A 17,457-nucleotide genomic window follows, 5' to 3' on the forward strand; every position below is an offset into this window, starting at 1 on the left:
ACCGATATCTAAAGATCTGTCAGATCGGATTTCTTTAACATTGAAACATGCTTTTTTAAATAATTCAAACAATATTGCATTTTTATGCAAATTATTCTTCTGCCTCTAAAACATACATGCAAAGTCAGATTTTCATGACAAAATAGTGTAGAGGGTTAGTTCAAATATCACTGAAACCAATCTTACCCCAAATGGCCAAAGGGGGGCGCTATATAATTTTGAGCAGTTTGTAAAACGCTTAAACCCGTTTTTATTCTAGGATTTTTTTTGCAATTTGCATGAAACATTCTACACGCAATCTAAGGACCTTTATCTAACATGCCTATGAAGTGCACACAAAAAAATTATAAAATAATAATAATAAATATAGCTGCAAGCAGCGATAAAGTGGCCAAAGCCAAAAACACCTCAAATCATGAACACAGCCTGCAATGTGCGTGAAATCTTGCAAGCACATTCCCAATAGGTCAAGGAACAGATACCACCCTTCTTACATTTGCCTGTTATAGCGCCACCAGCGGGTCAACTTTTGCACAACACATTTTTGGAACAAAATGGACCAATCTTTGACGTCAGTAACGTCAAAGAGAGCACTGCCTGCGATCTTGACATTTTGTACTTTTATAGCCATTGTTTTCCGGCTTGAAGCGAGCCCACAATTGTTTCGAAGGAACAATATTTTTCTAGTTTCAATACAATGTTTCTGCTGGTTTGGACATTTTTGTCATAACAAAAGGACCTCTGCTATGTGAAACTAAGGGATGACAAGATCAGTTTGGCCAATTTGTCTCAAGAATTAAAGGGGAAAACCACCCATGTTCAACATTGAACTATGTACAAGTACAACTAAGTACATCTTGATGACATAATCAAGATGTACTCTGAAAGCCATGACCCCACAATCAATCCTCCAGTTCTAGGTAACACAACTCCTCTAAAGTATATTATGACCAGTGTTGGGAAAGTTACCTTTAAAAAGTAATTAGTTACTTTACTAGTTACTGCTCTGAAAATGTAACTAGTTACGTTACTAGTTACTAAATTATAAAAGTAACTAGTTACTAGTTACTTTACTAAAAAAAAGAAATAATAATTATATATATATATATATATATATATATATATATATATATATATATATATATATATATATAATCAAAACGAAGCATTCTGGAAGTCAGTTACACTTTTTTTTTAGGGGGCTTCAATTAATGACCTTATAAGAGAAAAGACAACTCCCTGTCATTATAGCAACTAGTCGGCGCCCTGGCCAACTCGGGAACAATGTAAATATGGAATGAATGCCCCGCCCTTTAATGCAAACCCCATTATACCTGTTTTCATAGGATCTGTTTTGACCATCTGTTTGTGTGTGTCCATTTATGCCCATATATGGAGATATCTGTCTGTCTACGTCCATTTTATGCCCATATATGGAGATCTCTGTAGGACCCGTTTTGACCATCTGTTTGCCTGTGTCCATTTATGCCCATATATGGAGTTATCTGTCTGTCTGCGTCCATTTTATGCCCATATATGGAGATCTCTGTCTGTAGGACCCGTATTGACCACGTTTGCCTGTGTCCATTTATGCTCATATATGGAGATATCTGTATATGCCCATTGACTCATGTGGCATATGTGATGTCAGAGCCTTTTATGAGTTTATGCTCATATATGGAGATATCTGTATATGCCCATTGCCTAATGTGGCATACGTGATGTCAGAGCCTTTTATGAGTGTATGCTCATATATGGAGATATCTGTATATGCCCATTGCCCAGAGATGGGCAGTATTTGAAATACATGTATTTGAAATACGTATTTGAAATACTTTTTTGTATTTTGTAATTTGTATTTGGTTGGGACGGAAAAAATTGGATGTAATTTGTATCAAAATACTTTCAGGTCTAGTATTTTCTGTATTTGAAATACAAAATACTTTTTATGTAATTTTATTCTCAAATGGACACATTTTAATCATTCACAAAGGTTTAAACTGTAGGGGGAAAGACACATTTTTCTTTCAATTTTGCTGGTGGTTTGTGTGTGTGTGTGTGTGTGTGTGTGTGCGTGTGTGCGTGTGTGTGTGTGTGTGTGTGTGTGTGTGTGTGTGCGTGTGCGTGTGCGTGTGTGTGTGTGTGTGTGTGTGTGTGTACAGCCATAGCACTTGACTTTGGTTTGCTTCAAATGTATCGTGTTATGATTACAATTTCGAATTACTTGCGCACAAGTACTGCATTCATCTGCGTATGTATGTATGTAGTTTGGTAGGTAGGTAGCTGTGTGTGTTTAAGCATGTAGCACAATAAGGGACCAGCATTTCTGGCAATGTCATCATTAACAGCCAATGAGGGACCAGCATTAGTACTGGTGATGTCAGTGGTGATATCATTGGCATCGGCAGTGGTGAGCGCACCTCATGGCGCACTCTGCTGGCGCACAAGCAGGCCATACATGGCCTACTTGTGCACAAGGCGCAGGTTGGCACCTCAACAGAGTGCAGTTTTAGTTATTATAAGGCTGGCAGAGTGGGTTTTGCACTCTATGAAGTACTGGCGCAGAGCCCTTTTCCTTTAGAAGATAATGGTAAAGTGGGTTCCAGACGATACGCGGTCACCGCCTCCTAGTAATTCATTTTCAATGAGAGGCGGGCTATTTCTGCCGTGCAGCGAAGTTTTGAGGCAGCGAGGCGAGCGGGCACAGTCCCGTGAAAATCCCAGCAAGCGTGCTCGTTTGTGCATGCGTACATGGGCAGTGAGAGATGGATTGTGTTCATCTTTGTGAAATACCTTGTGGCGTTTACTCACTGAGCGAGTGTGTTTGTGTCTCACCGCGGTGCGGTAACCCAACCCGCGTATCGTCTGGAAGGCACTTCTGGCCTGAGCTCTCACACACTGGCACACAGTGGTAAACATTTAGGCTCAAGACTAACACCATACTATGGTCAATTTAAGTGCCTTCCACACGATACGCGGTCACCGCTATGGCCGCCGCTTGGGTCAGCGGTTACCGCACGCGGTATTTCACAAAGATGAACACAATCCATCTCTCACCGCCCGCATATGCATGCTCAAACGAACACACGCGCGGGGAATTCACGGGACCGCGCCCGCTCGCCTCGCCGCCCAAAAACTTCTCCGCACGACCAAAATAGCTGCCTGCCTCCCATTGAAAATGAATTACTAGGAGGCGGTGACCGCGTATCGTCTGGAAGGCACTTTATTCTTCAAATTTCTGACAGGCAGTTAATTTAAAACTTGGCAGTCAATCTATAAAAGTACTAATCATTGCATCAATTTTTATAAAAAGTATTTATGTATTTTCAAAATACAAAATACGTATTTGAATCTTAAATACATTTCTCTGGCCTGTATTTATATTTTGTATTTTGATACATTTTTTGACCCAGTATTTGTATTTTGTATCAAAATACTTTTCAATGTATTTTCGCCCATCTCAGCCATTGCCTAATGTGGCATACGTGATGTCAGAGCCTTTTATGAAGTGATGTCACAATGAGTCAGCGCTTGCGCCGATTTCCTCCGGAACAGCCTGATGGAGATATCTGTCTGTCTACGATCATTTTATGCCCATATATGGAGATCTCTGTAGGACCCGTTTTGACCATCTGTTTGCCTGTGTCCATTTATGCCCATATATGGCGTTATCTGTCTGTCTGTGTCCATTTTATGCCCATATATGGAGATCTCTGTCTGTAGGACCCGTATTGACCATCTGTTTGCCTGTGTCCATTTATGCTCATTATATGGAGATATCTGTATATGCCCATTGACTCATGTGGCATACGTGATGTCAGAGCCTTTTATGAGTTTATGCTCATATATGGAGATATCTGTATGCCCATTGACTCATGTGGCATATGTGATGTCAGAGCCTTTTATGAAGTGATGTCACAATGAGTCAGCGCTTGCGCAAATTTCCTCCGGAACAGCCTGATGTCAACAATCAGCTCTGCATAAGGAGATTCCGAACGTTTTGCGCCGGTTCGGAAAAAACGTGTGTCGGGTCGGGTCGAGGCCCGGCACTGCACTCCGCGCCGCGGCGGGGAACGTGCGTGCCGAATCTGAAGCAGGTGGGACGAACGGTTCTCGAGATACGCGGATTACATACACACAGACAGACAGACAGACAGACAGACAGACAGACAGAGATTTGTCGCATTTATAGATAGATTATGCATAGAAATGCAGAGGAACAATAAAGCTAAAGATATGTTTAGAAATGTTGACAGGCATATATTCATTGTAGCCTTCTTCAAACCAAGTTGTGCACTTGTCGTAGTGCTGTGCAACACTGACTATTTCTCTGAAGGCAACAGACTCAAAGGTTGCGATGGAAAGCATCATTGATCAAGCATGTTTCATATCTAGCTAGCACTTGCATTACGTGGCTTGGCAATCAATCTGTTTGGTTGACTCTGGGTGACATGCTGTGGCGATTTTGGTGGAGTAGATTAGCAGCATTTATCTCCACAAAGTTAAAATAATGTATCCAAGTTGCAAAGCTGCTGTTGTCTCGAGCTCTCGCCTGTATTTGGAGACACAAGTACTCTCCTCTGTCTCTCTACACTGTTTATGTGACAATGTACACACAGTTGCGACAGCTATCGTGTCCGTGTAGTCTGAGAATGAGGGGGGTAGGGGAAGTGTCCAATGCATTGTCAATGGAAGGTTGTTTGTTTTTTTGTCGTTGCCGTGTCTCTTGGCCAAAAGACAGCCTTTGGTTGAACAAGAGACACGGCAACGACAAAAAACCAAACAACCTTCCATTGACAATGCATAGGACTACCCCCCCCCCCCTCCCCTCATTCTCAGACGATACAGAGAAGATGTCTCACGCATGTGTGTGAATGTGGCCTCAGCTTTCAGTTTGTGTGTATTTTTTAAGACCCGCCCAAGGCCGTCTCTGATTGACTAAGCCTGAAGCTTTAAGCTAGGTCAACCAATCAGGGGTCCACCCATAATTCCGACGGGCCGGTGTTCCGACGGGCCGGTGTTCTGACGGGGGACCCCTCCCCTCGAAGGGTCCGTTGTTCCGACGGTTCCCAGTGCGTGCGGTTACCCCCCCCCCCCCCCCCCCCCGTTTCTCGGTCTCAACAATCGCTGGCAGGAGGAGAACCATTTCGCCAATTCAAGTATATTTTCTTCAAAGATAGATAGAAATATACTGGAGAATATATTATTAGAATTACAGTCAGAGTAGAGCCTATACTAAGTCGGAAAAAACGCATAACGCACCAATGGATGCGAGCGAGGCAGCAAGTGGAGTAGACTACAGAGGCGCACATGGGTATGGTAGCTAACGTACCTTGATTACAGGAGAAAATAATAAAATGTACTTCTTAAAATGAATTCATCATGCTTGTTGCTAAGTATTGGCAACATGACTGGTGTATTGCATGCGTGCCTTCACACGTGCAAGACAACAGCCATGTTACCATACCTTAGCATTTGCAGAACTGACGCTGCTGGCGGGATCGCGAGGAGGAGGAGGATTTGTTTTTTTGTTTTTTTTACATTATGAGCGAGTGTGCAGGCCTATTCGTGGACTCTTTTTATTCTGTCTGTCTGTCAGCATATTCATTACATTACTCGTGTGAGTAGCCTAATGGCAAAGCATCTGGATAAATCACTGTCTGTCTGTCTGTCTGTCTGTCTGTCTGTCTGTCTGTCTGTCTGTCAGCAAGACTCAGCATATTACAATAACTCACTCATTAACTGAAGTCCGCTGCTTCTGTGATGTGATGCGGTGCATGAAGAATTAATCCAGTATTTGTTGGTGAGAAGTTGAAAAAGGGGAACGCAAAATAGTCATTAATCATTAGTTTGCTTAGAATGGAATACCAATCCATAGCCTAATGGTTTAATTTAACTTTGCGGAGAGGAGAGCTGTTGCAACTCCGTCAGGCCAGCTAGGCTGCCAGGTGCGACTCATGCGTAATTATTGATCTGACCTACTTCTGCACAAATGAGAACCAGCACGTACTTATGGCCAAAATTGCCAATAGACCTATAGGCTAGGCTACGTATTGTAATGAGGTCAAGGAGCGCATATCTCGCTTTCTTTGTGCATGTGCGTCTCTCTCTCTCTCTCTCTCTCTCTCTCTCTCTCTCTCTCTCTCTCTGGCATATGATATGTATAGGCCTATATGTGATGTTCTGTCATGAAACCAAACAGCACCGCCTTCTTTTTTATGTCTCCAATACTTCTGCACATTTGGAATCAGTTTTTACAGAACTCAAGCAATTTAAATTGTACAAAGTCCCTTTTATAGCTGATCAGTCATCGAAAACAAAAGCTCTCAACGCATCACAGACTGTCACACAATGTCAAATTGGTTGGTTCTATTTTGTCAGACGCCCGTGCCTGCCCATATGCGCAGTTGCGCACGTAGGCCTATATTGTCTCCAAAAACGGTCTGGCTATGTTTATGGGCATATACTGTAGGCCTATAGGTCTATATAGCCTACTTGAAATGTAAAGCATATTTTCTAAACCTGCTGTTGTGAAAATAGGCCTACTTGTGCGTGCGAAACGCCAGGCGCATTGTATACGGGGCGCGCCGTGCGCCGTGCGTCGGAGTTGTTCAACTCCCAGCTGGTGGGTAGATAGATCAAACAGAGTTGATGATGGCCCATAAATTAAGCTACACAATGTACCTAAATGGCCAATTGGAACTTCAAAGGAGTAGAGATTACGTAACTGCACGGACCATCAGAGAAAGTGACGGAAGTGGGTGAAGTGGTGAACTGCTGTTTTTTAATAGTTCAAATGTTTTGTACTTCCACGGTTCCACCGCAGACAGACAAGTGTCTGTTAGTGGCCAACTGGTCATGGCTTTCAATCATGATTTCCCCTCTATTTTAACAAATTACAGCGGTGCGGGCGAATGGATCAATCAAATAGACTATAATTATTAATCATTTTTGGATAATCGCAGATGAAATAATGCAGGAAATAAATTATGACACAATCTATCAGCAAAAACCTAAATCTCTGAATGCTTGTGTCTGTGTGTGAGTGTTCAAAAATTAACAAATGATACAAAATAGCCTAACTTAGGCTATTTTGTATTATTTGTTATTTTTTCACACTAGTCCACGAAACAGCTGTGACCACCACTTGACTCGAGTTGGATCAGCATCACGGCATGCCTGGTCGCACTGACCCACCTTAATTACCTCTATGGTAGGCTGGTAGCGGTGCGCAAGTTCAATCTCTTTCATAGATCCTTCAAGCATAGGCCTATTGCAAAGTAGCAAGTAGCAAGATTAACAAGCTGTGTGTGTGTGTGTGTGTGTGTGTGTGTGTGTGTGTGTGTGTGTGTGTGTGTGTGTGTGTGTGTGTGAGTTTCTCTTTCTCTCTCTCTCTCTCTCTCTCTCTCTCTCTCTCTCTCTCTGTCTATCCATCTGTCTCTGTCTGAATCAGCGCACCGCAGCAGAAAAAAGACGAACATAGCATTCAGTAGGCTAAATCAATGCATTTCTGTGAATACAAGGAAATATAAAAAAAAATAATTTGACATATAGAAGATGTGATGGTGCGGATGTATACATTGGATTATTATAAATAATTAGTGCGGTTGGATAATGGATAATTAATTTGCGCAGATGGATTCGGATGACTTTAAAAAGCCTATCTGTGCTGTCCACGGGACTCTGCAGTCGGGACCGGGTGGCCAAAACAATTAAAACAGCGGCTTCGCTCGCAAAAAAGAAACCAGTCTCTATCTGGTTTAATATAGCTTTTAGAGAGAGAGAGAGAGAGAGAGAGAGAGAGAGAGAGAGAGAGAGAGAGACTATATAATTTGAAAAATACCCAGCATGGCCTTGCGCCGCCTATATGTAGGCCTAATCAGCGGAGTGGCCGCTGTTACCCGTCGGAACACCGGGCAGTCGGAACACCGGGTCGTCGGAACACCGGCCCGTCGGAACACCGGCCTGTCGGAATATTGACGCGGACCCAACCAATCATCGCTCCTCTGCAGCGCATCATGTTAGTGTGCGAGGCCAGGCACCGCTTTCACTTGACTATGAGAGTTACCACAGGCACTTTATGACAGACAGCAGACAGGCTCCGCTGCCGCTCTGTCTGCTCTCTCCGCTGCGGAGAGAAACAGTTCATTTGGACCACAGAAAATAACAAGTAACTAGCCACTTTACACCACAGTAACTAGAACGGCGTTATTGAATGGGAAAGGTAACGAGTTACGTTATTAGTTACCAAGAAAAGTAGTTCCGTTACCTAACACCGTTACAAGTAACAACATTATTCTCAACACTGATCATGACATAGTTCAATGTTGAAAATGGGTGTTTTTCCCTTTAAATTATCAGCGCTGTCTAATGGCCGGTGACCAAACTGAGTGAAGAATTCAACGTTTATCTCCATCATTTTTATGTTTCAACAACAACAATGTGGGGGTTGCTCCCCACCTCGACATAGCCACTCAGACACTAGCCCTTGAAGTGACATATTATATCCCATTCATCCCCTTTGACTGTTTTACATGCATTCTCATTCAGTCAGACCCACTCCAAAGGCCTGCCCCAAAGAAAAACTCCTATCAAAGTATTTTGTGAGGTCTGAAGACACTCAGACAGAATCGAATATCCATTTGGTAGCAGGTCAAATAGGTCAAATGAGTGAAGTAATGGAAGTAGTAGCTGAATGGCTGGGATGCCTTTTACCCAATATGTCGCCATTTAAGCTGCTACAGTTAGCAGATTAACTGTGGGGTTAAGATCGTCATGGTAGCCATCAAATCAAAACAGAAAGAAATGCCTGGGCTAAAGAAGAACCTCATAGGGAGGATCTTATTATATGAGATAGAAAGAGGAAGCAGCTGCTCATACAGCATACATAACTATTAGAAGCAAAATCCAAAGAATGTATTGAGTTGGTGGAGGTGTGCATTAGTCATTTAGTCATAATTAAATTCATTGTCATCACTTTGGTTCTTTGTTTTAAAACTTTTACACATGCTTATATGCAAATGCACCAGGATTTAAATGGGTTGAAAGGGTTCAGGAATACTGACCTGAGGATCTCCAGTAAACAGTGTGAACTCCCCAGTCCAACAGAGAGTTGCTGGACTCCCAAATCCTGTAGATTGTTGTTACTGAGGTCCAATTCCCTCAGTTTGGAGGAGTTGGAACTGATGACGGATGATAACACCTCACAGCATCTCTCTGATAGGTTACAGCCACTCAGCCTGAAAACACATAAGTTAAAAAATTAATACATTTACTTTCATGAAATATAAGCTTATTATGTTAAAGATATCCAGGTATCAGTTCACCTACAGAGCTCTATTTAAGGTTTTGGCCACTGGCAGCAGCCTCAGAAGAACCTCCTGCAGCCTGGGCATTAAAGTCATACTAGGCAGTTTTGGGTATCAGTGGCCACTTTGGACACAAGCACAAACATGGCAGCCAACGTCTGTGCCTACATTACCCAAGTTTACCTACGTTCCTGCTCACTATAGTGCTAGTCATAGACATAGAAAGGTTGACACCTCCTTCAGCTCTGGTGCATATATGCATCGGGGGACCAAGGGAATCTGTGTGCATCGCTTCCACGTGCGTCACACAAAGCGATGTTCGTAGGCCAATCAGAGGCAGGTGGGGGCGGGTCTTTACGTATGCAGCCTGTAAAAACAGCTGAGCCAAGAACAGCTGAGCCACGCAGCCATGCAACATCAGGACATGGATGAATTGATAAATCCCGGAAAAGACGTGCTGTGATTGGCCAGTAGTCACTTGGCTTGCAGCAGTTTCTTAGTTTTTCCAGGAAGTCTGTACTTCAATTGTTCCACCTAATTCTGTCTGAGTGTCTGTGGATCTCACAACATACTTTCATAGGAGCTTTTCTTGGGGGCAGGCCTTTGATCAGGATTAAAACTGTGTTTACCCAATTAAAATGGAGTGGTTGTGACGGAATGATAATGTATGTAGTAAATGGACGCAAATTCCGCGGGTCGCCGAGAATTGCGGATTCCTGGGGGGACTATCTAATACACATGCTTATATGCACATGTACCAGAAATTAAATTGGTTGAAACGGTTCAGGAATACTGACCTGAGGATCTCCAGTAAACAGTGTGGACTCCCCAGTCCAACAGAGAGTTGCTGGACTCCCAACTCCTGTAGATCATTGTTACTGAGGTCCAGTTCCCTCAGGCTGGAGGAGTTGGCACTGATGATGGATGATAACAGCTCACAGCATCTCTCTGATAGGTTACAGCCACTCAGCCTGAAGACACATAAGTTATAAAATCATAAATACTGTATACTTTCATGTAATACAAAGATGATCTATTATATTAAATGTATCCAGGTATCATTTCACCTACAGAGCTCTATTTGAGGCTTTGACCAGTGGCAGCAGTATCAGAAGAGCCTCCTCTGTAGCAGAGTATTTCTTCAGGTCAAACACGTCCAGCTCCTTTCCTGATGACAGCAACACGAAGACCAGAGCTGAACACAGAGCAAGAGAGAGTGTCTCCTTCCTCAGAGTCTCCAGTTGTAGAGCAGTAAGGAGCTCCACTCCGTCTCCTGGATTATTGTAGTTTAATTCCAACACTTTGAGATGGGAGTTTGATCTCAGAGCTGAGACCAGATGAGAACAGCCGTCCTCTGAGACCACACACCCGGACAACCTAAACACGCATGTGCGCGCACACACACACACACACACACACACACACACACACACACACACACACACACACACACACACACACACACACACACACACACAACATGAGGCCGTTTCGCCTGCCATAGATTCAGACCACTGAATCGCTTCAGAGCAATAGATCCACAGAAAATAACAAGGATGTGATGTCTCCATTGATGATAACGTGTAGTGGTTTTTGAGAGCAACGTTATGGGAGATGTTTTTACTGTACACTGCGGCGCAACCCCTCATCAGCTTACGGACATCAAACAAGGTAAAAGAACGAGCGGCCGTATTGGCGTCGTGCCACAGTCAAAAATGGGGCAAACAGGAACGTCCGTAGCAGTAAAAGAGTTAAAGGGGAAAAACTACCCATTTTCAACATTGAACTATGTACAAGTACAACTAAGTAGATCTTGATTACACCATCAATATGTACTCCATGAATGACCCCACAATCAATCCTCCAGTTCTAGGCAACACAGAAAGGGGGGGGGGGGGGACTTTCAACTCCTCTAAGGTACATTATGACATAGTTATGTTATTATCAGTAGTGTCTAATGGCTGTTGACCAAACTGAGAGAAGAATTCAACGTTTATCTCCAACATTTTTATGTTTCAACAACAACAATGTGGAGGCTACTCCCCACCCCCGACTTACACTAACCCTTGAAGTAACGTATTATATCCCATTCATCCCCTTTGACTGTTTTACATACATTCTCATTCCGTCACACCCACTCCATTTTAATTGGCTAAACACTGTTTAAATCCTGATCAAAGGCCTGCCCCCAAGAAAAGCTCCTATCCAAGTATTTTGTGAGATCCGAAGACACTCAGACAGAATCGAATATTCATTTGGTAGCAGGTCAAATAGGTCAAATGAGTGAAGTGATGGAAGTAGTAGCTCAATGGCTGGGATCCCTTTTTACCTAATATGTGGCCACGTAAGTTGCTACAATTAACAGATTAATTGTGGGGTTAAGATCGTCATGGCAATCATATAACAGAATGAAATGCCTGGGCTAAAGAAGAACCTCATAGGGAGGAGCACATTATATGAGATAGAAAGAGGAAGCAGCTGCTCATACAGGATTTTTATTTTCCAACCTACACTAACTGATTTTATTAGACTATTCATCAGGACAAAAATAAATATATTTTTGGTAATTAATCAATACTCTTCACCTTGGTTTTGTTTTGTTTAGGATTAACCCTTTTATCTTAAATTGAGTTGTATTGATTTAGTTCTTCTTAACACCTTGACGTCCGAAATAGAATGGTGGTTGGTAGATTAGCCGTGACATTTCTATTATTGTATTGTGATCTGAGACATAATATTATGTTTATAAACATGACCCCGCAGCCCCTCCATCTTGAACAGCGCCGCTGTTTTTTCTTTTTTTTTTTTCCCCAGGCCAGTAACTCACCATGATTTTCTCGATTTCCGTTGGGATAGAATGGGGGTTTTGGCCGATCGTCGATGTCCCCGTGCGTTTCGCGTGCGCGATCCTTTCACGTAAATGTCCCCGCAAATAGTCCATGTGTGACTGAAGAACAGAACTGAAAAGTTTCGCTAGCATAGCCCCAAGCATGGCTGCTGTAGGAGCTCGAGTGTGCAGACAGCAAACGGATGGCTGGGAGTAGCCTTGGAGAAGGAGAGGCGCTGACGTCACCTCTGCTTCATGCACGGTCTGCATGAGCTATCAGTGCACGAGTGGTGACTAGGGAAGGTTAGACGATCGCCGATTTTCGGATCAAAAGCTTTTATTCCGGTTTTAAAGACAAAGTCCGGGAATGTACGACGTGGCTGAGAGTCCCTGGGGGGATGTGCGATATAGTACGGTTTTAACATTAAGGGGCTCCCCGTGGCTTAGAAGGTGTTAATAGCATTTATTTTTTATTAAGAATTTAATTTTGATTTACCGGATCGGAAAATCAATTACCTTTAATTCTCAAAGGTAATTGATTAAAACTCTCTGATTTTGTTTTAGTTCAATATATTTATTTTATGTTGACAACAAATCAGTCATGCATGCGACTTTCCAACTTTCACCTAAATGTAGAGAAACCTGTTCAGATGCTCAGGGCTGTCAGGAAATAGGAAGTCTGTCTCTCTGTTTTTGTTGAAAACTGTGAAACTATGACAAACCAGACTTATTAAACCTTTCCATGTAAGACTGAACGTTAACTTCCCACTTCTGGATGACAGATTCTCTATTTTTGCAAGTTTATTCAGAGGAGGGCTTTCTACTAATTCTGGATGTATACGTTAGGATGTTTCTTTGCCGTATTTTCAAGTAGAATCTTGTGTGTTGATTCTGTTCAGAAAATCCCCATCACAACAAATCTCAAAGTCTGACCAAGGTCTCGAATTTTCTTCGAAACGCCCAACTATTTTAAGGAGAGTTCTACTGCATGGTTTTAAGGGATTTCTCCTCAAACTGATGTTTACACCGAAAACAAAGGTCACTTTAGGCCTACTAAATAACTATTGGAAGCGAAATTCAATGAATGTATTGAATTGGTGGAGGTGTGCACTATTCATTTAGTCATAATTAAATACATTTTCATCACTTTGGTTCTTTTTTTTTACTTTTACATGCTTATATGCAAATGCTCCAGAATTAAATTGGTTGAAACTGTTCAGGAATAAATACCTGAGGATCTCCAGTACACAGTGTGGACTCCCCAGTCCGACAGAGAGTTGCTGGACTCCCAAATCCTGTAGATTATTGTTACTGAGGTCCAATTCCCTCAGGCTGGAGGAACTGATGACCGATGATAATCCCTCACAGCATCTCTCTGAAAGGTTACAGCCACTCATTCTGAAAACACATAAGTTATAAAATCATGTATTTAATTTCATGTAATATAAATATTGCCTTTTTATTTTAAATGTATCCAGGTAACAATTCACTTACAGAGCTCTATTTGCGGCTTTGACCAATGGCATCAGCCCCAGAAGAGCCTCATCTGAAGCTTGGTATTTCTTCAGGTCAAACACGTCCAGCACCTTATCTGACGACAGCAACACGAAGACCAGAGCTGACCACTGAGCAGGAGAGAGCTTGGCTGTGGAGAGACTTCCTGAGTTCATGTACTGTTGGATCTCTTCCTCTAGAGAATGATCATTCAGCTCATTCAGACAGTGGAACAGATTGATTGTTCTCTCTGCAGAGGGATTCTCCCTGATCTTCTCCTTGATGTACGCAACTATTTCCTGGTTGGTCTGTGATATTTTTCCTGGATGTTTCAACAGTCTTTTTAAGAACACCCGATTGGACTCCAATGAGAGGCCCAACAGGAAACGGAGGAACAAGTCAAGGTGTCCATTTGGACTCTGCAGGGCATTGTCTACAGCAGTCTGCTGTAAGTCATTCAAATTGGATTTATCTCTAAACAGACCACGGAACGCAGGCCTCAGGACAGGGGTTGACAGTAGGTTGACACCAGTGTCTTTGTATTTGAGGAAGACATAAAGAGCAGCCAGAAACTCCTGAACACTCAAATGGACAAAGCAGAACACTGTGTCCTTGTACATCCCACGCTCCTCTTTAAAGATCTGTGTGAACACTCCTGAGTACACTGCTGCATCTCGGACATCAATGCCACACTCTTTCAGGTCGTCTTCGTAGAAGATCAGGTTGCCTTTCTGCAGCTGTTTAAAAGCTAGTTTTCCAAGAGACCGAATGGCCTTATCTGGATTTGAATGAAACTTCCCATGAGTTCTGTCATGATACTTGGCCTCCTTTTGTATGTAATGGAGCACAATGAAGTGAATGTACATCTCACACTGGGTCTTTGGCAGCACTACGTTCTCCTCTTTACACAACATGTCCTCCAGAACGTTAGCAGTGATCCAACAGAAGACTGGGATGTGGCACATGATCTTAAGGCTTCGTGATTTCTCAATGTGTGAGATGATTGTTCTGGCCTGGCTCTCATCACTGAATCTCTTCATGAAGTACTGCTCCTTCTGAGGGTCAGAGAACCCTCTCACCTCTGTCACCCTGTCATAAAAACTAGAAGGGATCAGACCGGCTGCTGCAGGTCGAGTGGTTATCCAGATGCGAGCAGAGGGAAGCAGGTTTCCCCTGATGAGGTTTATTAGCAACACATCCACTGAAGTTGGCTTTGCGACATCAGTCCAGATCTCAGTTTTCTCAAAGCTTAAAGAAAACCTACATTCATCAAGGCCATCAAAGATGAACAAAACATTGTACTTGTTAAGGCTGCAGATTATTGCTTCTGTGGTTTGACCAAAGAATGGATGAAGAAGATCCATTAAGCTGTGATTCTTCTTCTTCTCCAAATTCAGCTTTCGGAAAGTGAATGGAAACATGAAATCAATATCCTGGTTGGTTTGGTTTTCTGCCCAGTCCAGAATGTACTTCTGAGTTAAGACTGTTTTCCCAATGCCGGCCACTCCCTTCATCATCACTATTCTGATCTCATCTTCTCCAGGTAAAGGTTTAAAGATATCATTGAATTTGATTGGTGTTTCTGGTCTGGGTGTTTTCCTGGATGCCAGTTCAATCTGTCTGACCTCATGTTGTCTATCAACCTCTCCACTAAATCCCTTTGTGATGTAGACCTCTGTGAAAATCTGATTCAGACGTGTTCCTCCTCCTTCTTCCCCTAACTGTTCCTTCCACTCAAACACGCACCGAAGATTCTTCTTCAGATTACGCTTGAGTTGTTGTTGGGGATCTAAAATACAAAAGGACAGACACCATTGATAATTGCATGTTTGGGTAAATGTCATCCTCAGAGGTCTCTGTAATTCTCAAGTTAAAAGAGGATCATATGTCTGCTGCTGTAGCTGCTGATCTACTGTATACAGTCTTCCATTTATGTTAACATAATTACTCTCAACTGGCCCGTTGCGTTACATTTTAAGTAGATGATAGCAACACGAAGATATGAGATATTTGATCCAACTCCATAGAGATGACATTAATTATTGGTGATATTTGTTTAATAGAATATATTAATTCAGATTCCTTCATAACTCACCAATGGCTTTACATTGCAGACCAGCAGGTGGGACCTCGGCATGAATTTCAGCTGAGTCTTCTACTGGAAGATCAGGTCCTGAGAGGAGGATAATGAAATAAGCTCTGTGAGTGACATTCATACAATGGAACTCTTGTCATTATCTAGGGAGAGTGACAAACATATCTTGCCAGCAGAACGACCACATTAGCCTTGTAACCAATGCGTACCTCGGCCTGTGAAGCTGACACTGGTGCTGAATGGGCCACAAGAGTGAACACATTACTTCGGAATGAGTTTTTTGAAGTATAGATTTAAGAACAACCTTAATTAACAACTTTTTAAAATTGCCTTTTGTGATTTCATTTTGTGTCCCAGTTTTCTGTATTTATAAAGTATAATGTTATATTGTGGTAATTCCAAGAATGACAAGCTCACGTGTGATCGACTGCCGCTCAAAGGGCTTGTATAGTAGATCAGATGTGTTCAAATAGCCTACGTATGTAGGTTTAAAGCGTCATTGATGCTATATTACCACCCCCCACCCCCACCCCCCATGTGCTGGCCATTCTCCTATGAAATTAAATTGAAAACTATTTTGAAAATGAAAACAAAAACATAATCTCTCGACTTTGGCTGTGCGGCCTGGCGGAGACAATAACAATAGCAATAAATCTGATCTTACCGAGGCTCTTCAACAGGTCAGGGTGGTGTTGTTTAAGGGCATCATAAAATGCTTCTCTAACGGCTCTTCCACCTGGAGTTAGCACTGTGGTGTACAGTGTCCTCATTTGGTCCATGCTGGTCTTCTCAGCTCGAATCCCAACATAGTGCTCAGGATGGACCATGGTTTCTAGACTGTCTACTATAGGCATGACTGCGGTGACCTTTTGAATCAACCGTGCCCTGTGCTGGATCACAAAATGTCCTGTTTGCAAGAGAAAAAAAGAGTGGTTGATCAGATAAATGTATCACAGAAAATTGTCATTATGTAATTTAAAAAATAAATATCTCTCTGCATCTACATCCCCACAAGAATAGTAGTGGAACAACTGGTACGTGCATAGTTTGAGGATAAGATGTACAGTATGTATATCCTGGTCATAGGCAGCGGGTAATGAAGGCTAGAGACGGCTATGCCTTCCCAAATGCTATGCTGGGTATTTTACAAATGAGATATATAATATACTGTATGTGCATAGCATTGTGTGTGTGTGTGTGTGTGTGTGTGTGTGTGTGTGTGTGTGTGTGTGTGTGTGTGTGTGGTTGCTGCAACCCCCTAGTGACGATCAGGTGATAATTCAGCAAGGCTTAGGTTAAAAAATTTAAAAGCATCCCAAGGCCAATCACATCCTGATACCACGGCAAATAATTACTGACTTTTACGTGTAACAGAGTATTTCTATAATGCAGTATTGACACTTTTACTTAAGTAAAAAATGTAGTACTTTTTCCATTACTACAGACGCAGAGAACAACCGTGTCTTACGCGCCGCCCACTACTGATTTCCAATTTAAATAGCACTATTATAGCAATATTATTTCATAATAACCCACACAAAGTCTGGTCTTAATAAATGTCCTCCCTTTTCATTTTAAAACAGAAACCTCGTCATTATTATTATGATATCTTTTGTAATAGGGCATGAGAGGAGTCCCCCAACATGTAGCCTCATCAAACGTTTGGCTCACCACCGCCTATGCTCCTGATAAAGAAAGGGTAGTACCAGAAAAAGCTCACCTTTTCCTGCATT

The 17,457-nt window shown here is 42.4% G+C and overlaps 1 protein-coding gene across 1 annotated transcript in view; it reads right to left on the minus strand.

Annotated features, from left to right (window-relative positions):
- Nucleotides 1-17,457, minus strand: part of LOC308280336 (NLR family CARD domain-containing protein 3-like) — a gene marked incomplete at both ends in the record, with an annotated part of 48,709 nt that overhangs the window by 29,795 nt on the left and 1,457 nt on the right. Inside the window, 6 exons of the mRNA XM_080720598.1 lie at nt 9,066-9,239; nt 10,106-10,279; nt 10,380-10,471; nt 13,722-15,418; nt 15,725-15,802; nt 16,389-16,631. Coding sequence (XP_080576724.1) covers nt 9,066-9,239; nt 10,106-10,279; nt 10,380-10,471; nt 13,722-15,418; nt 15,725-15,802; nt 16,389-16,631 — 2,458 coding nt within the window. The remainder of the gene's footprint in view (nt 1-9,065; nt 9,240-10,105; nt 10,280-10,379; nt 10,472-13,721; nt 15,419-15,724; nt 15,803-16,388; nt 16,632-17,457) is intronic.

The sequence above is a fragment of the Nannobrachium achirus genome (genome assembly GCF_963921795.1).
Source record: "Nannobrachium achirus genome assembly, chromosome: 24".
Taxonomy (NCBI): Eukaryota; Metazoa; Chordata; class Actinopteri; order Myctophiformes; family Myctophidae; genus Nannobrachium; species Nannobrachium achirus.